Raw genomic sequence first — 23,762 nt, 5'->3', positions numbered from 1 at the left:
ACAAGGGGTCAGCACCATACCACAAAGCAAGTTGTAATGCCAACACATAGCCACAAGGGAGCAGCATAGAGACACATACAACATCCAGAGAGGCGGGAGTTCAGCACCATGCTTAGCCAATCAGAGCACATAACTAAGTCCACGCCTGCCCAGTATTAAAGTTACAACCCATAGCCCAGAGGGCTAGAACGCTCCAGGTAAAGCATCCTTTGGAATGCCCTACTAAGTGTTTCCGGCAGACTTTTTCCAAAAGAACACGGCAGAAGTAAACATTTAGGTGACCCATGGCCTTTTCATTATACAGGCTCTCAAACGGCTCGTTGGACACACAGTGTACACAGTGGGGTAACTCAACGGAGAACCCTAACGAAGACGGGATACAAGCTCTTTTAAAGACACTGCCCACTGCTGTACCTCCTCCTTGTGTATGATGTTGATGCGGGTCTTGATGTAGGGGAAGGCATGCGAGGTGGTGAGGATGGTCTTCCGTTTGAACTGCTCGTGGAGGTCGCCGTGCGCACGGCCATCCAACGTGAAGGGCGTACAGTAGACAAAGCGCCGCAGGTTGTAGTTCTTGTCGAAGTAAGTGATGCGGTCCTTCATCTCGTACGTATCGAAGAAGGGCTCCACATACGTGATCTGGACGTAAGCCTGAGGAAGTCATTGAAAAAATGTTAAAGGTCCCATATTATATCACCGAGTGTGATTTGCCATTTCAAGCCGTTTTGAAAATCTGTCACTTCTGACATTATAGATGTATGACAGAAAGATCAGTCTACCAGCCTAACCAGGGGACTGTAGCAAACGTGACTCATCTATCCGTCATTCATCTAGGTGGACACGCCCACTTGTGATGTCAAAAGAGGCAGAAATTCAAAACGGCTTGTAATGGCTAATCGCACTAACACCTGGTGGTATAATGCCGGACCTTTAAGAAGTAACCTTGCAGGCGCATGAAATCCTTGGAACTTGATTTATTCGTAAATGTCTTCCTTGGTCTGAGCTCTTCTTTTCAGTCAGAGTTGAAGGTTACATTAGACCAGCCATTAATAATACATACTAATTAGTGGATTCCTTCCTGATCCACCCTAAAGACACCAACACCCTTGCATTTACTTCCGAACCTAAATTATCAAATTGGATTTGCACTTAAGTCCTTTCGCTAAAGCTTGGTCAATGTTTATGCAAAATAAGCAGAATCCATCAGGATCAACTTTCTACAATGGTACACTCTCGAGAACCATGAACTAATTTAGACAGGTCAATGGATATGGACGATGCCCCTTTCATTTGCCATCCCACAAACCTTGTTGGGGTCCAGTTTGCACTTGTCTACAGGGTTGGAGTCCTTAATGACTTCCACCTGTTCTTCGCCAAAACGCTCCCCGTAGAATCCCTGAAGATAACCAGAGGACAGGAAATATGTTGGGCGGAGGCCAATAACCTGACATAAGGCATGAAAGATTATTTGAATGTTTACCTCCAGTCGGTGGGAGATCTCTGCTAGTTTGGTGATGGCAGGCTCCTTGTATACAAACTCCTGCTCATCCAAGTCCCCAAACTTGGTACCGTAAAATCCGACTCTGAAGTACGTACCAAACATTCTCTTTCCATGCTGAGGAGAGATGAAGTGTGAGTCAATGAGAAGGTCACAAAAGATGATAAGAGCATTCCTAAATTACATAATAGTGTAAAGTATTTTGAAGATTACATAAGGATAAATGTTGAAAGGACCTCTGGTTATTAAATCTCGATTTAGAAATTAACAATTTCTAAATCTCGATTAAGAAGATTCCTTTCAAAGTCTTAAAAATGTATAAAAGTAAGTTAAATAGTGAAGCGTCAATAACATCCTTTTGATACTCCCTTCATCCAGGGTTTCTTTCTAGATCTTGATTAATCATATATTTAACTATTTTGTTTAACGGGGGTAATGTACAAACATTGATGTGCCCATTTGATGCTATATATCAGATTATAGCATCATGCTTATTTGCATATGTAGTCCCTCAATATCACGTGTCCATCAACAGAGTTCTAAACATTCTACATTCAATTCGCACACATGCATTCCTTCATCATGACCAGTTAAAAGTATCCAACATCTCTCCATGTAAAAAGTGGGGGCTCAGTGTTCCAGCAGTCCAAGTTAGAAGGCCCATGCTTCAATTCATCACACCAGGTCTTTAAATCTTACAGTGCTACCGGGGTGAAGTGTCAGTAAGTGGGAAAAGGTTTCAACACAGGTTTCCCCTCAAGTTAGCGGGCGTGTTTGACAGAGGAGCATTCACCAAGATCCTAGCCCAACCTAACTTCACTAGTATATACAGGTGCACTTGTAGAACTGGGTCAGAAAGGCTTACATGGACGCATTCCTTTTGCTTAAAAATCCAAATGGGCTGAAAAGATATAGATTATGACAGGACTGGTGGAAGACAGGAAGTCTTAGGCTAAGGCTATTTCTGTTGAAGTATGGAAGTCAAGTCAAAGTTTAAAAGGGTATGGTTTTGAGACAGTTCTGGGTGAGGAAATGTGTGTGTTTGAATATTTGTTTGAACTATAATATTTTCTGTATTCGTATGCATTGTCAGAAACAGTGTAGGAAAGTGTAGGAAGGTAAAGACTGAACCATTTCACAAGTACCAACAAAGAAAGGAAAACTGGCTAAAAGTCAGATTGATTTATCTCCCCATCTTCAGGATTTCTGGATTGACTTTCCATGAGGACTAGGGCATTACAGGTCATTTCGATTTCCATGACATGCTCAAAGCCTCAGTTTGTTATCTTCAAAACTAGGGAACTTACCACAACACACAATTAAGTAAAGTGGGAAGGTTCGGCAACCAGGAACAAAAACGAAAAGGAGAAAACAGAACACATTTTAATCAGGATCACCTATCTCCAAAGAACAACAGAAAAATGACAAAGACCAAAAAATAAGTCTAAATAACGCATTCTTGGTGATGAGGCTAAGAAAAACACAAAGCTAGTGTGGTGGTTCTGGATCATGCCAAGGCAAAAAAGGAACATTTAAAGACACAAACAAAAGAAAACTAATCAGAGTGGGGAAAAGGTCCCATCACCCCTAGAAACAGGCTGTTCAAGGGGTTGGAACTGGGGTGCGGTTCCAGAAGGAACGAAGAGTGCTCTGTCCATTCCATGCAATAACATGCAGAAAGTACATAAATTAAAAACACATGTTAAGTAGCTGATAGCAAAAATGAAAAAACAATGAAAAAATGTATATATGGGGTCGATTTAGTTTCAAAATCAAAATGAGGGGGGATTATCAAATGGGCCAAAAAATAATAAATGGTTGGTTGGTTACTGTGACTTGGAAGGTTTATTTATCATGATAATCATGGAATTTTGGATCCAGTTGTGGATAAATGGTTTGACTCCAATTGGACTTCACAAGACATGGCTGAGCTTTAATTGTGTGTGAAAAGACCAACCTACGGCAAAAATGTTAAAAAAAAGAGAAAAACTAATCAAAACGAAAAACGGACAAAAACTGACTCAAACTCTGTGGTTGGAGCAGGTGAGATAATAAGAGGATGAGGGCGGCCCGACAGCGTGGGGGGTGCAGCCCCGGACTGAGAGGATACAGGAGTTTTTGGAAAAATGGCGTATTTCCCCCCGAAGAAGAGAGACTGTTTGTCGTTAGTGTCGCAGGCACGATGGCTCCCATGCATGCCCCATTGGCACGGTCACAAACAAGTTAAAAACAAGACCCCCCCCCCCCACCCAAAAACTGGCGGGCTTTGCTGAGGTTGGTGGGGGGTCCCTGAGGGGGGTCCCTGAGGTTGGTGGGGGCGGGGGTTGAGTTTGGGGTGCAGGGGGTTGGGGGGCAGACAGTCCGCATTGTCCGCAGGTGTTAATGGATGTATGGATATGTACAGGACGTAGAAAAGGTAGCGACAGAGGGCCCGCTGGTAGCAAAACGTAAAAAGAAAAAGAGTGAATGATAAACGACCAAACAACGAACAACTGAGACCAAGCAGAGAACTGCAGGAACCACCTACCTCCCAGCCAGTACTCTGTGTGATAAAGAGAATACAGGAGAAACGTGAACGCCTGGACGCACACAAACCCACCACCACACCCCCTTCCCCGCATACATACAAACACTAAACAGTACTCTTCAGCACCTGGTCTTAGAATCTAAATAGCAACAGGGGCCGGTGTACAACGTGCAGGGGAACCATTTTATTAAGGTCACCCTACATATTGACACACACACGCACACCTCATTTGACAAAGATTAATGTACCCCTTTCCAAAAAATCGAATGAACGTCACAGCCAAAATAGTTACTGTATATTCTATTGAATCAAACACAGTAAAACATACAAGAAATAGTTGAATACAAAAAAAAGAAAAAATCCAAAGATAAATTATTATTATTCTGATCCTACTTCTGAAATACTTTTCCCAGAACAAATCTGCACTTTTCATTTGCAGTGACATAAGCAGAAACAAATGTCCCTTTGTAGTTCATCTGTCACTAGGGAAATATTACTCCCGTCGCTTCAGCAAAGTCATATTTGAACCTGCTGCCCTACTCTTGTTAAGGTAACTTGTTAAAGCACGCAACTTAGTCACAGTATTTCCACTTCATGCAAGTCATTTGATCATACCCTTAACATGAAGCGCACACCTGAGCCCATACCTCAGTGGAGGGTTTGATACACAAACAAAGTCACAGTTTGCGTTGAAGAACAACCGAAGCATAGATCTTTGTCAATTTAGCAGAAACTAAAACCCCATTAACACGGTCAAATAGGATTATCAACGTTATGTGGGCTTCAAATAGACCTCCAACGGGGAATATTCAATCTAATGCACCGCTGTGGGGGGTGCGGGTGTGGGTGCTGTTACTCAGAAGGGGGGTTGGGAGGTGTGTGGGTGTGGGTGCTGCGATGCAGACGCTGGATTTACCTGGTGGACGATTTTGCCAAAGGCTTCCTGCAGTTTACCATGTATGGTGGCGAGCTTCTTGGCGTCGCGGTTGGCCTCGTGGACGGGGATGAGCACCTTGTACACCTCGTTGACGGCCTCGTACATCCCAGCCTGGAGAGGAGGATGGAGGGGGAGGGGGGAGGACACACTAGATGGGTCCCAGTAGCCATGAGGGTCACCTCCAGAACTCCACACATGCAGCCAGGTCATTCAAAACAGGTGTGCTGAACTGCTATGTTGCATGAAATGATTCTTGTTGTTGGTTGACCCACAGTATAATCTGGGATCCAGCGGTCCTACTGCATATTAGCAGAATTTGTGTGGGGAGACGGCACCGATCTGGGCTGGAAACCAGAAACTGTAAGGGGGCGGAGTTATGCCTTGTTTCCTGTTTCTTCATGGATTTGTAGAAATATAATTTTCCTGGGATTTGGGGTGTTGTTTTGGGTCTCTAGTGCTCCCACACGCATACAAACTTTGAAAGAAGACATGATTTTTTGAGTAAGATATGCTTTTCTGAAAGTACCCCGCCAACAGTTCCCAAACGAGAGAATCAGTTTCGGCGCCCCCTCCTACGTAGGAAGGTGGCACACTTGAATATTACCTCCCACTTCCTTACTCCCCTCCAATCAGAGCATAGCTAAGATTTTGTGGACCAGCGGACAAGCAGTTCTGGCGGGGGGGACTCGGCGGCAGCCCGGCAGCTCAGCTCCGGGAGTACAATCCCTTCCTCTACCGGACTGCTGCTGAGCTTCGGCGGCAGTCCGGTGAGGAGACATGGAGGAGAACAGGATTGTACTCCCGGAGCTGAGCTGCCGGACTGCTGCCGAGCTACCCGACTGCTCCGGCGGGTTTACTCCGGGATGTGAACTGCCGCCGAAGCTGGCAGGTCCGGCGGGGAGAACTCGGTGGCAGTCCGGCAGCTATTATTATACTATGTAGATATAGAGCTCCAGGAGTCTGCAAACGGCAACAATCCCTTCTCCTCCATGCTGTGGTTCAGTCTGACAGCTCATTGGTCAATTGGCAGCAGCTCATTTGCATTAAAGCTACAGACACCAGAAACAGCGCAGGGACTGCAACAGAGGGGAATAGCGGTAGGCTATTTCCAACTAACAGCTTCAAACCACGTTTTCTGGAACTCAAACACTATGTTTACTTGTTGGGTAAACACCATAATATGTCTCCTTTAAAGAAGGTTTATTCTGAAAGTACAGGGTGTTGATTTGAAACCCGAAACATGAGTTTACTAGTTCTGACCGAGTCTCAGCTTGAAGTTCACCGATTACTCACAGCTTCCGCCGGCAGCAATATGATAGGTTCAAACAAATATGAAATGAATGGAAGTGAAATGCCCCGTCCACCAAGATTTGAGCTCATCATTTATATATATTATATTTTGCTAACGTTTTATTTTGGCAAATATAATGTAAAATAGCTTCAATTTTTGTGTCGCATTGAAGCTATTATACATCGATATCGATTTATATATCGATAGACACATAAATATTAGAGCTGTCAAGCGATTAAAATATTTAATCGTGATTAATCGCATTAATGTCATAGTTAACTCTAATTAATCGCGATTAATCGCAAATTCTTTTTCTATGCTAAATATCCCTTGATTTTTTTGTCCCATAATTCTTCTCATTTTAATTCTCTTATCAACATGGTGAAGTGCATCGGCTTGCCTTGTGCAAATGATTTTTTATTGATAACAACATTGGCATATACACTGATCGAAACAGGACGATACAAAAAAAGAGCCTATAGTGCAATTAAACGACTGCTGTGAACAAATGTCATTTGAACATAGCAGTCAGGCTACTGCTTCTTTGTTTTGAGCCAAAGAAAAAAAAAAAAAAAAAAAGTTTTTTTTTTTTTTTTTATAAAATAATTGCGTTAATCGCGCGATAAAAAATTTAACGCCGTTAAATTTGGTTTGCGTTAACGCCGTTAATAACGCGTTTAACTGACAGCTCTATATATATATTCTTTTGATATATTCACATATTTAAGGATGTTAACGTAAATACATACAAGGAAAATGTACATATACTACATAAAATGTCCTCCCTTCAGTGCGTGTCTAAAGCTGTTGTAGGACATTATCAGATGCTGAATGATACTGATGATGTATTCATCCATTCAACTCACCATGGAGAAGGAGGCGGCGGCCTGCTCCAGGAGCCCCACCAGGCCCGCCTCAGTGAAGTACTTCCCTGAGCAAATGCCCTCCTCGTCAGGGGAGACCACGTCGTCAGACACCGCCGATTCCTCCAGCACGTTGGACGACATGTTCTGGCGGGAAGTGAAAGGAGAGAGAAAATTAGCAAAAAAAACATGACAAAAACATGATATGCGGATTCCAGGACTGTGTTAGCAAAAATCTAAAGACCAATTGCCCATTTCATTTACAATTGAAATACACAATATACTATAATACTTATATACATGGTTCAAGAGCAAAACTAAACAACAAATTTGTTGGGAAGACAATTCAAGAAATGTGGCAATAGGCTAAGGCATGCTTTTGCTCATCCAGTACACGGTTATCACAATAAGTACCATCTTAATAAAAACACTTATTTTGCTCCTTTGAGAATCTCTGCCGAACAAATCCCACATTTACTGCCATTTCCCTCCACATCGCTGTTTTTATAAGGACATAAACACAGAAAGACCACATTGGACGTTCCCCTGGGAGAGATTGCTGACCTGGAAGCTGACACAGCCGACGGGTAGATACTTCCGGTCCTCCAGCATGCTGAGGTACTCGGCCACCAGGGCGGCGCTGTGCACCAGACACTGGGCCGCCTCGGCGTGGTTGGTCCGCTCTGTGTGCTTCCCCGCCATGTTCTGCAGCCAGGTCAGACGGAGGTCCGGGGACGTCTGGTAACCCTTGGCGATCCTGGGGGACCACGAAAGGTCGTCAAATGGAATCAACACCGCCACACACCACACAAACAGGCACAGCTACTGTGCAGACTAGAACCTGTTCTCAAGGTCTATGAGTATCAGTGTGTAGAAGTAGTTCCTATACATCAGTTATATGATGTGCTAGTACCTGTACATCAGGTCTATGAGCATCTCAGGGTCTTCCTGGTGCTCCTTCATCTTCACCGTGTCAGACAGGATCATATGCAGGTTGAACACAAGGTCCTGTACCTGAGGGTACCAAACAGACACACACATAAATATCAGAAACATACAAACACACATAAACGTTTACCTAAACCCACATATTTAAATATATTAGGGCTGTCAAAATTAGCACATTAATAACGCGTTAACGCAATCTTATTTTAACGCGATTAATTAAAATGTACCCATTAACATACTTTATTTATTTTTTTACTGTGATTTTGAAAGGTTTTGCCCACAGAATGTCGACATTATTAATGGTGATTAAAATGATCAATTGTTTGACAGCCCTGATATATAGATTCCTGCACAGCTGAAGGATGCTTTAGTCATCTCCCTCTTTAAGAAGGGTGACAAGGTGGACTTTGGGAATTCCCACGGTATTTTCCACCCAAACAGACTCACTACGGATATGATCTTTGGCGCTCGGCAGTTGCAAGAAAAGTGCCGGGAACCGAATCCACCTTTCTGCATGGCCATCATAGACCTCATAAAGCCTTTGACTTAAGGTGCTTGTACACCGCCGCGCGGCAACCGCCCTTATAACCGCCTCGCTACCGGAGGGTTCAGCGCGACGGTGTGAAGGGCCAGGCGTTTTCAAAAGTGGCTGCTGCTGCCACCGAAAGTTTCAACACAAGGAAAGCTGAGCGGTAGGGCAAAATCTGTGCGCGTTCACATGGGCGGCAACCGCTTCCTGGTTTACAGCCGCTTTTGACGGCTTTTGTAGACCAAAATTCTGGTCTACAATTTCTACATTTCATTTATTATTATTATTACAGAGAATCCTCAGGATAACCTGGGAGGTTCGACGGACTAACACCAGCGTCCTGGAGGAGGCCGACTTCTCCACCATTACTGCCATCATCGCCCAACACCAGCTCAGATGGACTGGCCACGTGATTCGGATGCCTGACCCTCGCCTCCCCAAACAAGTCCTCTACTCACAGCTTGTTCAAGGAAAGCATGCCCAAGGAGACCAAAAGAAAAGGTTCAAAGATAACATCAAAGCAAACCTCAAGAAGTGCCACATAGACCTTAAGAGCTGGGAGGCCACAGCAACAAACGGTCTGGAGACAACTTGTCCAAGACGGACCTGCGCAGTATAATGACGATCTCCATAGTGCTGCAGAAGCCAAGCGCAGACGCAGAAAGGTTCAACCCAAACCCACAATCACCACTGCCCACCCATGCCCACATTGCCCCTATATATGTGGGTCCAGGATCGGCCTCTTCGCCCACCTGAAGACCCATAAGGACCAAGAAGGAGGACAGAAGTACTCGACTTCGAGTGTCTGCCGATGATGACAATGACGATGAAGATGACACACACACACACACACACACACACACACACACGCACTGAGAAGTTCAAGGGGATGATTGAAATCGCATTGGATGAAGATTGCTCGTGTTTTTTTTGTTTTTTTAGTTATCCCATTGTGTTGAATTACTGTATTTATTTATTTACTTGATTTACTGCATTGTTTTTCTGGTTGTTTGACCGGCCGTCATTGAAATAGAGAGCCGACTCTCAATGGCCTTTCCCTGAATGAATAAAGGGGTACCTGGTCAGGGAAGGTGGTCTCCCGGAGCTCCAGGTCCTCCTCGGCGTAGGTCAGGATGGTCTTAAGGGAGCGGCGCAGGAACTCCTCATTGAAGTTCTGGGAGGTTCCCACAAGTGACGACAGAGACATGGTCACCTGCATCTTCACCCTGGCAAAGTTCTGGACGAGGAAGAAGAGGAGGAGTAATAGGAAACAGGCCTTGAAGTGAGGGGAAACAGGACCCTTTCATGGGAGAAGAGAGCAAGACTCTCACAAGACCAGAAAAACCCTTGATTGATGTAAAATAACAATGAGGATTGCATGTGAGAAAAATATATTTTTAACTATTCTACATTTAAGCAATCTTACCAAACAGGCAAGTGATATTCAAACACAAAGATAGGAACGAGGATGAGTTTGTGTCCGATTTTAGTGTAAGTTAATTAAATGACAATCGCCAATCCCACATTTCATCTAGGTCCGGGGAATAATTACATTTGATCCTCATTAAATTAAGATATGAACTTATTATAAAAAGAAGACATGCCCTGAAAATGATCAAATATGACGTTTGAAACATCAGTGAGAAACAAACTAAATGTGCTTACGTTGCCGATCTCAAAATTCTGCCTCATCAGGAGGTAGAGGGAGGCGCTGGCGTGGGCGCGGATGGTGCTGATGCTGCTGCCACAGCTCCTCAGCAGCCTCAGGCAAAGGTCTGCACACTGCTCTGTCTCCTCCTCAAACAGCAGCTCTGGGAACTACACACACACAATACACACACATTAGAATAAAAACACAAACACATACACACCAGCTTTGGGAACTACACACACACGCATTAGAAAATATACACACACACGCATGAATATACACCCCAATATACACACAAAGCAAATATATACACCGACACCCACACACAGTTATACAGGAGATCATTTCAAGAGTTTGATGAGTTTTCCTAGACCTTTGACACCAGGGCTCTCTGTGTAGCGAAGCAGTGTTGCAGGTAGAGGGCGCTCTGGTTGCAGGCCATGCTGTGGAGCAACACCTTCAGCACCCCACCCAGGATGCTCTCCTTGGTCTCCGTCACAGAGGCCGTCTGCACACACACACACACACACACACACACACACACACACACACACACACACACACACACACACACACACACACACACACACACACACACACACACACACACACACACACACAAAAAATGTATTTCCTCGTTTGAGATTGACATAAAAACAAAGGCTGTTGTTTGTGTTCAAGGCATCAATATACAAACATACCTGCACAACGATCTCCAGAGTATCCAGAATTGTAAGATTGGCTTCCGTTGCTAGGTTACCGTCAATCAGTGCTTCGTGTTCCAACTCTGCTCTTGTCCTGGGAAACGGGGACGGGGTCAAGGAAGTAGCTGTCAGACATTATTCCTTCTAATCACCCCGCATCTTAACCTTGGGGAGAACCTCTGAATCTCACACACGCCCTGGGTCACACCACTCAAGCTATATGCAGAGAGGGCCCATTCTCTTCAGGGTTCAGATTAGGTTTCAGTATAAAAGGTTTGTTTGTTAAACTCTCGATGAGGCTATAGATTAGGTTTTCATTATTTCTGAAAATGCAATCAGACCAAAGTGTTTTGAAGTCATTTATGTAGACCACCCCCCCCCCCCCCCCCCCCCTCCAACCTACATGATGTGAGCTGCGGAGTTATTATATTACTTTGGGAAGGCAACAGTCGTGTGTCTCGACGGTGTACACGCCTAGCTTCTTGGGAAACTCCACTGTTACGCAGCAAGACACTGTCTCTCAACCTGCAACTTCCTCAAGGGGTTTATCAACACAACAGGAGCCATGGGCCCACGACTTCCCCGTAACGTTGGGTTAGGGAGCGGCAGCAGAAAATAATTAAGGAGACTAACTACCCGTGAGGAACAGCAGAAGCCCCTGCATTTGTGTGTTTTGACGTTTATTTAGAAAGGTCCCATGGCATGCCACCAGGTGTCAGTGTGATTAGACGCCGGTACAAGCCGTTTTGAAAATCTGGCTGTTACGTGTGACGAATAGATCAGTATCGGCTAATCACACTCACACCTGGTGGCATGTCATGGGACCTTTAAGTGTTTTCTATTGAAGGAAGTAAGGTTCTCCACATCGCAAACCATTTCTACAGGCAACACACACTGCAGAGCATTTTAGACACAGACCTAAAATGTCATTTTCCATCATAACCAATGACTGAAAAGTTTAGTTAAGTAGTAGGCAGTTACTGTTATGACGGTTGAGAGAAACACATCTTAGTAGTGAAGTTCTGTCGATGGGTCACGACGACTCAAAGTTAGCCTTCACATTACTAAAGCAGCACACCAGACCAAGGCTGAAGAGACAGGGCCCCAAAACATGAACAAACCAATCAAACGCAATGCTACCCCAACCTCAAACCCCAAAACACCAGAAACAGGGGGTAGGCCAGGGGCAAGGGAAAGACAACCAGGGATGGGGAAAAAGATCTTGATATACATTCATGTACATGAGGAGTTAGAAAGGAATCCGAAAGAGGGATGAAATGAATATGATCATAAAAGTCAAACCACTTTCCGAGAGGGCTGAAGTTTAGGACATAGAAGTCAGTATTATTCAAAGTAAGGTAGTAGCGGATTAAGACAAAAATAGTGGAAGGGCTGTGCAATAAATTTAAGGCTAATGCATTGAATTGATTTCTTCCCCCTTTACGATCTCCTGAAGTCCCATATGTCATTGAACGCATCACGTATCAGCAGGTTTAAAAAAAGCGTAAGGGGAATAGGGCACACTGCGGGCGTTTACCATACAATACCTGATAGATCTGTGGCTCCTACACACACACACACACACACACACGCACACACACACAAGTCATCAGAACAAGCAATTCCTTGTTGCCTTAATAAAATGATAATTCTTCACCACTCCGAACGGAAAACCAAAATGTAAGAAAGATAAATGAGTTATATGTAATGCATGGAAGGATTGTGTTTTGATGGATGGATGGTTCTAAACCAAAGCGGGAAATACCTATTTTGAGGGGAAATAAACTCAACATCACATGCCGCTCCGCATTGCAATGTAAATCACAATTGGAAAAGATAAGGGAGACTTATCTCCACTCTACAAATAGTGCTTCTTGATTTCCTTTCCGTGAAGAGTTGCTGTTGGAGCTCACCCAAGTGAAGTTACTTCACACAGCATGGCCTCAAAGGGCTTTAGGGAGCACACTTCTCCTCTACTCTAGGGTGACCTAGGCTGTTGTGTCCGAAGGAGGACTCAAGGAGCTAGAAACTTTTTCAAAGAGTGAAGGTTGTTCCCTTGTGTCAGCATCGTAAAATAGATATAAAGCATGTTTCCGGTGAAGTTGCAAAGGTTACATTCAAGACCAGGGGGAATAAAATAATCTTGAAAATAACGGTAAAATACTGTGTTGTGGAGGAGCTTGTATTCGGGGACAGATGAGAACCAATGAGCGTACTTGTCCATCTTCTCGCTGTTTTGTCTCCAGTGGGTCATGTCTTTCCTCCAGCGAAGGTTCTCCTGGCTACCAAACGCACTGCCCGATGGACTCCTCTCTGTAACATGCACACACACACACACCATTGATCACTGTTTACCATAGACATACAAAAAACCGCACAAGCTCTACAAAGACACTGAGGATTGACTGAATGTCTGTGCACTCCTGTTTAGGTGTGAGGGGAGCGAATTGTACATTGTGTGCTTTTGAATAATCAACATCCCATGTTACTTCAGCTACAGGACATTGTGTGCATCCTTCCCATACTATAGCCACTAATCCGCCCACAAACCCACACACCCACGGCCCCCGGCTGCTCACCCAGCTGCCCGCGACTGCGTCGCACCATCTCCTGCCTGGCCCCAATGCTGCCCAGTATGGCCTCCTCCAGCTTGGCCTTCATGTCCTTGGACTTCTTAAAGGTCAAGCTGTTCATGCGCTCAAAGGCCTTTTTGCCCTGCATGGTGAACACAACATGGGCCTTGGTTCCAACAGACAGTGATGGGTGGAGGGAGTAGGATGCAGGGGGGGGGGGGGGGCAGACAAACAGACAGACCGACAGACAGACAGACAGACAGGCCGACAGAGGGACGGATAGAATGTCGGGCGTGCAGAGGGAAAAAAACACGACAAAGGATTATTTGGCAGCACAGCTCTTGAGCTAAGCAGGTAAGTGGGAGGAAACGCGGAGAGAACTAGCATAGCGTAGCGCTAACAAAACTCCTTTCTAGATTAAATGTCTAAAAAGGAGATGGCACAGAGGTTACAGTTCAGTGCAGCAAAACAGATCACAGCAATCCCAAGCAAACAGATCAAATCGAGCACCAGAAGAATCCCATTTCAGGCAACGATGGATCAGATCCGTGCCACGGTGATTTACTGCATTGCCATCCATTCCCTTCTACCTTGTACTCGAAGCAGGACACGCAGAGGTAGAGCAGGTCCAGCAGGCGGTTGAGCTGGGACACCGACAGGTCTGTGAACCACTTCTGCAGCACCATCTCGTCTGCATTCTTCAGCACCCACAGCAGGCAGATCAGCAGGCTGCGGCTGGACTCCGCAGAGAAGGTCCCGTGCTGTCGGCCGGTCTGGGGAGGGGACGGCGGGGAAGAAGAGGAGGAAGAGTGAGTTAGAGGGTAAACACACCTCTTTCTGCTCTGTTGGAATGTGCGTAACGCAGCAAAGCAAATCAGTATGATGCTGAGTGTTCATTAAAGACAATGGATTTACTAGCCTACATTTTTTTTTTACGAAATCAACGATCATTCAAGTTAATTCAATTTAAATATGCTTTAGTCCATTGTTCTATTAATTTCCTCTGCGGACCAAACAACGTGGTTATGTTGTCTACTACCTGCGTGTTTAGCAGGAAGCTGCTAGGCCGGGACATTGGCGGGGCGGCGGAGGTACCGGCTATCGCCATGGCTACCGTCTGGCTGATCAACGCGTCTCCGTCGGCCTCCTCGCCAGAGCCTCCCGCAGCGCCCCCCTGTGGGCAGCCTGGGCGACCCCACTGAACGTGAGACTCTGCTCAGAGGAACGGGGGAACAGACAAACATTTCAGAAAAACAGACAGGAGGGCTGAAATGACCTCATGACCCTGATTGTAACACTGATTGGTTTTGATTGGTTTAAATTGTGGGTCTATTGCCCTATTCTTCTAAAAACCATGATTACCTAAATTCTTTAATCATTCCTCCTTATTTGTACACCCCGGTGACAACAAAAACCCCACAGTAAGAGCAATCTATCTATGTGCAACTATTCAAACAGGAGTCACCCGGAACGCCGTGACGCTCCGAGCTCCTTAAACCCCGAACCTGTGAAGTCGTGAAGTTGCGGCAGCGCCTCCATGACGATGCCGATGAGCGGCAGGTAGAGCAGGGCCACCCGGGCCTTGACCTCCGGGTCGGCGTAGCGCGGGTCCGAGTCGTGGCTGGACAGAAGGTTGTGCACCACGTTCACCACCTTCTTGTGCAGTCCGAACATGCTGGGGAGGGACACCAGGAGAGGAGGGGGGGGGAGAAAGGGGAGAGAATGAAGGACGACGAGGATGGCAAAAGCGTTGGGCAATCTGACACGTTAAGATAAAAAGACCCGGAAAAAAAGACAAAAGCATCGATCCTTTAAGTGGTCCTACGTGAACGTCACAACTTCAGTGTCTTCAGCTTGTTATCTCGACCATGCAGGTGCTAGCCATCTCTCAACGCAATTGTCTTGCTAGGGCGTTGATTGTCAGAGTGACAACAGTCGTCTGCCATCGACAGAACCCCACCCTTTGTTATAGCCCTGGATTTAAGATGGCATGGAGGCCCTCCTCGATGTGTCTGCTTCTATGGGGCTACTTACACCTCATTGTCTGGCTCCAGGATCACAGACAGCTCAGACAGCACCAGCCCAGCCATGAAGTGCTGCTCCCGGAAAGGGATAGATAGCTCAAACATGTTGGCTATCTTCTGGTCCTGGACATGCGTTGAGAAACCAGAGCTCTGGAAGGTAAAAAAATAAATAATAGTTATAATGGTAAATGGTGGTTGGACTGCATTTATATATAGCGCTTTTTCTGTAACCAGTGGCCACCCAAAGCTCTTTTCAATATTGCCGCACAATCATCCATTCATACACACATTCACACACCAACGGCGGAGTCAGCCCTGCAAAGGCGACAGCCAGCTCGTCGAGAGCAGTTAGGGTTAGGTGCCTTGCTCAGGAACACCTCGACACTCAGCTAGGAGGCGGCGGGGATTGAACTAGCAACCTTGCGGTTACCAGCCAACCAGCTCTACCTCCTGAGCTACAGCCGCCCCAAATAATGATCACAAATAAGTCACGAAACAACTCAAAACATTTGCAGGTTGCTTTTGGTGTTTTGGGTAGAGGAGGGTCGACGGTTAGAGTATTTAAAAATATGGGATTTGGAAAGGGAATCTGTGAAAATGGTAGTAATACAAACGACCCTTCAAACACCAACACACACCAACATTGCCGCAGCGTGCGGGGTGGGTGTAGGTTGCACATGACTCAGTGTTGGCCCAATCTGGTCAACATCGTGGGGTGCTGCTGTTTGTTGGGCCGATGTGCGCATAGCTTTAAGACACGTTGTGACATGAACCATGATTGACGGTTGGAAAGCGAGTTAAGGGGCTGTTGAAGCCTCCCTTGATTAACATCCATGTTTGCACCATCACCTGCGAGGTGGCGGAGGAGACGGAGGGGGAGGGGGAAGCGGGCGGGGTGAGCAGGCTGCAGGGCAAATTCAGGGTGACGTAGTGCTCGTGGCTGCACACAATCCTCAGGAAGTCCAGCCTCAGGGACTCCAGGGTGGGGTTCTGCTGGGCATACAGCTTGGTGGATACCTAAGATAAGATACGATGGACTAGCTTCATTCATCCCAATTGAGAATAAGGGTGTCAAAGCAGCAAGTACAGAACAGTGAATGATACATAATGAAAACAACAAGATAGCTAAAAGCTACAGAATAGTGAAATATCATAAAAACACCATTCAGAGCGGAAAAACCTATTGAGTGGATCGATAACATCGTCAATCTTTTATACTCACAAAGCGAACCATGGTAGCAGCAGCACTCACCTGTTTCCAGTAGGTCTTGATGAGGCTGAAAACAAAGCCCCGGTCCATGACAGACAGCAGGTCGTTGAGGAAGAAGCCCAGGCTAGTGTTCAGCCTTTCCACCAGCTCCAGGTCCTGTTGGCAGGGCAGAAGCCACGTTCAACTGCATTATTTCCGGATACAATGTGTTGATATGAAACTTGACTCCACTCACACCCACACACAGGTAGACTGGAAGGTGGTCTCCAATAGACAGAATGCAATCGGTTATCAGATTTTTGTAAGAAAGCATAGCCTCTTGAGACCATCCCAAGACCGGCCTGGCCTCGATTCCGTAGGAAGGCTTAACCAAAAATGGGAAGAATGCAAGGATCAAGCAGCACACAGGTGGGAAAGCCTCAGCAAAATGCACTCACACAAACAGACAAGTCTGTAGTTATCACTAAGCGTGTGTGAGGGGTCACCTTCTGGTAGCGAGAGACGATGTCGCCAGCGATGGTGCTGACCAGTGCGGTGATGTCGTCCATGAAGCGCTCGGGGAAGCGGTTCTTCCTGGGCGACTCAAGGCGCTGGGCGAAGTATAGGTGGTGGATGATGCTCTTCACCTGGGGGCCACAGAGTCTACAGTCGGACACGCCCATGTCTGACTTCAAGCCTGTTCATTTTTTGGGGGCAGTACTCACCATGAGCTCAAAGAAGAACCAGGCCTGCTGTAAGGCCCCCTCGCGCACGCTGCCGCTGCTCACCACCCACTGCAAGGCCAGCTCCTCGTGGAACAGCTGGGGCCCCGGGAACACAGGGGCAGGTGTCAACAGTGTTGACCAAGGACAGACATCGGAGGACAGAGAGAAAAGAGTGAGGGATAGTGAGTGCTTGATAAGACCAGACATCCTTATGGAGGGCTACCCCGCCACACCACAAAGATTGTCAATCAATTGCTCTGTTGATGCTATGTCAACAATCAATATAGTGAGGGTTGTGTGTTGTTCTTAATTGATTGACCGTCACCAAAAAAATATGATCAACTTACAAACACACGGCGTGTTTATAATCTGAAACCCACCTGAATAACATTTTGCACGATTTAATATTAAAGATTAAATTGATGTTTCAATTATATGAACCTCCAAAATTATCTTTTTATGCTACTGTGACTCCTCACATCAATCAAAGATGTTTGACAAAAACAAGTTGACAAAACCCCCTGGTTTGCGATTCAGTGTTCCCATAACACCGCGAAGAAACAAAACAATCATGAGGACAATTTTCATGGCACTTTGAGATTCTTTAACAAAACCATTAAAATGCACGATTCTCTTCAAGCAATTGCTTCAAAACATACATTTATACGTCTTCTAAGATCTTGTCTGGTGATTTAGTTTCAGGCAATTATTGAATTGGTATAATGAAGAATATATAAAGAATCTGTTAAACAAATTTACAGAGAAGAGAGGAAAAGTGCTTTTTCTTGGTTTCTTTCGAGCTTTCCCCAAATAGATGCAGCAATACATACAAATCCAGTGGCGTTTAGTGTGCAGGCATATATTCAAACAGTAGTTTAAACGTTGACATTACATCACATCAAAAATAAATATTGCAATGTCAAATTACAAGGCACACATTCAAACAAGAGGCAGCAGAGCATTGACCTTTGGCAACAATCACCAAGACGCCACAATCACCAAAGAATACCGGAACATCAGCCCACACAACCGTAGACCCAAACAACGCACGGACGGGACAAAGGAAGCACGCAGAGAAAAACAAAACCAAACACAGATAACACAGGAGAAGGATCAGGGGCTCGTGGCGGGCTCCTTTCCCCTGGTGCAAGGGGGCTCTACCTTTTTGGTGGGCAATCGTCCTGTTAAAGACTGCAAGAAACTGGCGCTTTCCGTGTGCGAAGACATGCGATTGCCAGAGCGCTCCATGGCCTATGGGTGGGATGGATGGTAACAACAAGGTTAGTGGAGGAGCAACGGGACCACAGATGGTCTCTGCATACCTGGTGGTGTTTCTGCTGGGGTCACACTCACACACACACACACACACACACACACACACACACACACACACACACACACACACACACACACACACACACACACACCTCGTTGTCATTAATCAGACAAACACATAGGACAATGGAAAGGTTGAGGGCATGGTGCTAGTATTTACAGTTTGTGCCCACAGGCCTCAAAGAGGAACCATCACCTATTTACTAATAATAGTACCACTTCATACGCCTGTTCTGTGAAGAATTTGACCGTTTACTTGACTGAGATTACAGTCAATAGGCGCATCAGCAAATGTTGTGTAAGCGAAAGAGTTTATCTTAAATTAACACCTAAAATATTTGTATCAATAAAAATACAAATCCACATAAATTGTTGCCGCTCCTAACATTCTGATGGGTGATTCTACATTTTCACTGTTACTCCTAACATTTGGAATTTGGAATCCCGGTGCCACATAGTAAAAAAGGATAATTTGAGTCCTGACCAAATTTTTATAACACGCGTATGAAGACCATATATAGTAAACAGCGAGCGTTGACAGCTCTCCTTTAAGGCATTGTCAGTGCGACCCAAATGTGACGACAGTCCAAAATGTTTAACTGATTCAAGGGAAACGCAAGGCCTCCTTTTAATCGATGTGTCAAGCGGCAGGTAATGACCTTTTACAAAAGCTCTTCCTTCCTTTATACAACAACACAACCGCAAAATGTCAATCACAGCAGTTGGTCTCGCTGGCAAACTCATGCAACTCATGCTCCGAGCTCAATCGTATGTTGAACCCCCATGTCGACATGGCTTTTGTTTGCTTATATGTTCGGTAAAACATTCCTCAATAGGTGTTGAACACATGTTTATGATGCGACAAATCACAGACAAGACAAATGAAGTACACAAACGGCAGAAACGCATGCACACAAGAGCCAACACGCACATACACACACACGCACGCACCTTCAGCCAGTGTGAAGTCCATGCAATATGATGTTAGTAGGAGATCATGCAGGGTTATAAGGTAGCCGTGAGGCTGGTTAAAGGTTAACAGTAAAAGGAAGCAGGGGAAGGGATTTTCTGACATTATCTAATACTATGCCTGCTGAGGGACATTAAACCACCATCTCCACTACCTTATGTGTTACAGTATGGCAAGAATAACCAAAAGAACAGTATGGTGTTATGGAATACTTTCATCCATGACTAGGCTGAGGACTTTTGGAGTGATGAAGGGATGATGTAAACTATGATGAATGGATGTGGACTACATGATGCTATTGGGTGGGAAGGGGGGGCTGAGTGTGGGAGGTGAACACACGACAGGTGTGCAGATGAGGTCATGGCAAGTCATGGAGGCGGCTGTGACACCCATGGGAGGGGCCTGAGGGATCATGTGAGAGCTCATGGGAGCGGTGTGCTCTAGGTGTAGATGCGGTGGCATTGTCACACTTTGGTTCTCATGGTTTTGCCTTTTGTTGTCTTGAGAAGGGCCCGGTTGGCCGTGTTTTCACACTCTGTGACACTGCAGATCGGTCGGATCAATGAGCACTAAGCAGAGGGCCGTTTCAGTTCATGTCTAAACAAGGAGTGCCACTGTCTTATTAGGAAAACAACGGTGGTGCCACACTGTAGCAAACAATGGAGCAATCAAACTGTTTTTATCCGAAATAAACAGAATAACGATGTTAAAAGATTAACAGAAATCTGCTCAGAAGGATTTTTCAGATTAGAATTAGCTTTTCCAACCGTAGTTTACCAGGGCAAAGAGAGCACGGATGTTACTCTGATAGGCTGGAGTTTTTGAACAACACTGCGCTCATATTTGGAATTAAATGGCTGCCAGCCAAGGACTGAGTGTTTACAGAGAGAGCGTGACGACATGACAACGAGTCACCAAAATGTGAAATGGCCTGATATCCTTCCCCCTAAATGAGACTGTTGTGGGTTTTGTGTGTGAAGTTAAACAATTAATATATAGGGAGGACTGTTGGGGGCATTTAGTGGAACAACCTGTATGGTTTCTGGAGCGGACCCGGGGCCGGTTCCCCAGGGAGCCCCCTTACAGCCCATGGTGTTCACCCAAGAGTTGGAGCGGTCTAGGCCCTAGCGTGGGCAGGGCGCCATGGGGTCAGAGGTCACAGGCAGAGAGGCAAGGGAACCGAGCGAGCAGTACAGAGGAGGGAGGGGGGGGGGGGGGGGGGGAAACAACCACAGGTTAAGAAAGGTAAATCATAAGACATTCACAGTGTTCAGGGCAGACAGTAGAGGGCTCCATTAGGAACATAAAACGATGGTGGATTCAGAGGATCTGGCCATCCTCACAAGAGAGAAAGAGTAGTGTAGGTTACGGGTAGGGTGGGTTGGGGGGGGTCTCGCCCTCGCTTCCCCTCTTATTTGGTGAAACATAAGAGGGGAAGCGCCCTCGCTACGGTAGAAGAGGGCATGTTTCAGTGCAGTAGAAGCAGAAGTGACAGTCATTGGACCAGGGGTAGCATCCATCGCACTACTTAGATTGTTAGATGTTAGATGTTAGGGATGAACCTTATCACACCACATGGTACACATAGGTGTTTCTGGGAGGACAAATATCATTATCAATATCTTTACAGAATGCAAAAATCTGCATTTTGAAAATAAGCAATAATCGCCTATGTATGGCCTTGACAAATTGTTTACTTTATTATGTAATGCACAGGCTGACTGTAACACTATTCAAAAAAAGTTCTGAATAGCATACTATCCCCTCCTTGGCTGTATGGCTGAATGGCTGTGTGTGTGTGTGTGTGTGTGTGTGTGTGTGTGTGTGTGTGTGTGTGTGTGTGTGTGTGTGTGTGTGTGTGTGTGTGTGTGTGTGTGTGTGTGTGTGTGTGTGTGTGTGTGTGTGTGTGTGTGAGGTGGCTGTAACAGAGGTTAAGAAGATAATCTGTCCTTGCTGATGTTTGTCGTTGTGAAGTACAGGGTTGGCATGTCATCACTATGTACATCCACCCCTGACTTTGACCAGGGCTGGACTGTAGACTTGGCACCATAGCCTTTGTGATGCATGCATCCAATAAATGGCTGGAGGAATGTTCTCAATGTACACATAGCTAAGATTGACTAATGCAGCCCAATCAGATCCAGCAATATATAGCAACACCAGCATTTTCATGTGTTGGCCTGTTGAGAAATGCCCTCAGGTAGCCTCTGGTTGGCCGGGGTCCAGAATCAATATAGAACGGGCTTCCCACTGGAACAACGTGCCACCCTTTAAAGTCACAGAGCTTCCCCTCGTCAGGTAGCCACGATCAGCAGATTTGTCTATCGGTCGAACAGGCGAACATTAATTTATCCAATTTTAATCGTTGATTAATCATTTGAGTCATTTACCAAGTAGATATAATAAACATTTGCTGCATTCTGGTGCAGTTCAATTCAAACATTTGCTTCATGGATCATTATAAATAAATAATTTTCTTGGCTGCTTGTCAGATGAAGCAAACACATTTTTAGGACAACCTTTGGACGTTAAAGTATGTATGCAACCCCTGCGTGTTGCATACAAGATGTACGGCTCCCTAATGCAACACCAGCAAGGGGCTGAACGGACGAACCGAGCTGCCGTCGCACCCGGGTAAAGAACGCCCACCTTGCTGCCGATGATGGAGCGGACCTCATCGTCGGGGGAGGTGGGCGTGCCCGAGATGTCCGGGTTGCTGTTGCTGAGGCTGCGGGAGCGGTTGAGGTTGAGGCTGGCCGGGCGGACCGCCGAGCGGGCCATGGTGGCGTAGTGGACCGAGCCCCCAAGCGCCCCCGGACCTAAGCACGGGAAGGTAGTAGAAGGAACGGGGACGAAGAGGAAGCCACAGGGTGTGTGGTGACTAGGATGCATCAGGAGTTTCGAAAAAAAAAAAGCAGATCGTTTCAGTTCTCTAAACATTTCACAGCCAACACAATCAACGGTATTATGAAATGTATGGGCTTTGATGGGCTCTATGTGCCTTTATGGACAGGGTCGTGAAGAGAGACCATAGCAGGGGGGACGCTGCAAAGCGCATTGCCTACGTTCCCATTTCAACCTGATTGAGCTGATCTAAAATCTTAGTGTTAGTGAGACGCAGATGGATGAGAGTCTAGTATTATCTCAAACATGATTTAACCATTGATGGATTTCCCTAGCAATAACCTCGCAAGTACATTTGGAAATACTATAACAACATTATACTCACTTTACCTAAAGAGCAATGATTTAGAAATGTAGCAGGATAAAAATAAATAAAGGGGGGAGGTGTATAAGGCCGTGGGCCGTAGGTACCTGTTGCGTCGGTGTTTGTGTCTGTGTTGGCCATGCGGAAAACAAGTGGAGGAGGGTGGGGAAATAAAGAAAGAAGGAAAAACAGAACGACAAACGGAAAAAAGAACACGAGAAGTAAATAAATATGAGGAAAGAAACATGAGCGCTGCGGGCCGAGCCAGAGTCGCGGGTAACGACAAGTGAGAGAGAAACCAAATCAAAAGAGATAAGAAGGGAAATAAATTGGATGTGTTCGAGCAGGGGGAGGGTGTGGTTTGGGGTGGGTAGTTGGGACGGGGGCTAGCCTACCCGGGGAGGGGGAGTTGGGGTCTGTGTGTGGCAGGCGGAAGACGTAGGTGATGTAGGAGGACAGGAGGCTGTTGCGGCCATGCATGTCCTGGCTGCTGTCCAGGTACTTATGGAGCCGGTTGACCACCGATGCCATGACCTCGAAGGAAGCCTGCCCCAGGTTCACTGCACCACAGACACACAGACACACAGACACACAGACACACAGAGGCCAGATTACGAGATGAATCACAGAGATACAAAGATATCTAGGCACATATCTTCAGTGAAGCTATTTAAGCAAATACTCAGCGACAAATGGTAAGAGTAGCTTAGTCAGTGCCGTGAGGCTTTTAAAGTTTCATTAGCCAGGCCTAGAGGCATACAATGTCAACACATCACTGAGAAACAGGCCA

The 23,762-nt window shown here is 45.9% G+C and overlaps 1 protein-coding gene across 21 annotated transcripts in view; it reads right to left on the bottom strand.

The window, feature by feature from the left end:
• The window catches only part of dock7 (dedicator of cytokinesis 7), a 56,123-nt gene that overhangs the window by 2,982 nt on the left and 29,379 nt on the right, over positions 1-23,762 (bottom strand). For 2 of the 21 annotated variants that reach the window (XM_030373576.1, XM_030373569.1), the window contains exons 21-48: positions 23,368-23,532; positions 23,080-23,100; positions 22,414-22,583; positions 20,796-20,888; positions 18,621-18,710; positions 17,460-17,555; positions 17,241-17,381; positions 16,798-16,911; positions 16,395-16,562; positions 15,556-15,695; positions 15,027-15,196; positions 14,561-14,733; positions 14,112-14,294; positions 13,528-13,687; positions 13,165-13,261; positions 12,496-12,513; positions 10,946-11,042; positions 10,618-10,752; positions 10,259-10,411; positions 9,672-9,830; positions 8,030-8,130; positions 7,681-7,873; positions 7,120-7,263; positions 4,942-5,073; positions 4,026-4,040; positions 1,481-1,606; positions 1,307-1,396; positions 415-651 (exon numbers count right to left, since the gene is read on the bottom strand). In XM_030373576.1, the coding sequence (XP_030229436.1) occupies positions 415-651; positions 1,307-1,396; positions 1,481-1,606; positions 4,026-4,040; positions 4,942-5,073; positions 7,120-7,263; positions 7,681-7,873; positions 8,030-8,130; positions 9,672-9,830; positions 10,259-10,411; positions 10,618-10,752; positions 10,946-11,042; positions 12,496-12,513; positions 13,165-13,261; positions 13,528-13,687; positions 14,112-14,294; positions 14,561-14,733; positions 15,027-15,196; positions 15,556-15,695; positions 16,395-16,562; positions 16,798-16,911; positions 17,241-17,381; positions 17,460-17,555; positions 18,621-18,710; positions 20,796-20,888; positions 22,414-22,583; positions 23,080-23,100; positions 23,368-23,532 (3,581 nt within the window). Of the gene's footprint in view, positions 1-414; positions 652-1,306; positions 1,397-1,480; positions 1,616-4,025; positions 4,041-4,941; positions 5,074-7,119; positions 7,264-7,680; positions 7,874-8,029; positions 8,131-9,671; positions 9,831-10,258; positions 10,412-10,617; positions 10,753-10,945; positions 11,043-12,495; positions 12,514-13,164; positions 13,262-13,527; positions 13,688-14,111; positions 14,295-14,560; positions 14,734-15,026; positions 15,197-15,555; positions 15,696-16,394; positions 16,563-16,797; positions 16,912-17,240; positions 17,382-17,459; positions 17,556-18,620; positions 18,711-20,795; positions 20,889-22,413; positions 22,584-23,079; positions 23,101-23,367; positions 23,533-23,762 lie in introns of all 21 variants that reach the window. The other 19 variants (XM_030373574.1, XM_030373570.1, XM_030373571.1 and 16 more) reach the window with 19 other exon arrangements.

Source organism: Gadus morhua, chromosome 12 (assembly GCF_902167405.1).
Source record: "Gadus morhua chromosome 12, gadMor3.0, whole genome shotgun sequence".
Taxonomy (NCBI): domain Eukaryota; kingdom Metazoa; phylum Chordata; class Actinopteri; order Gadiformes; family Gadidae; genus Gadus; species Gadus morhua.
Note: the sequence above shows the minus strand (reverse complement) of the source record. Positions and strands in the feature narration are given on the sequence as shown.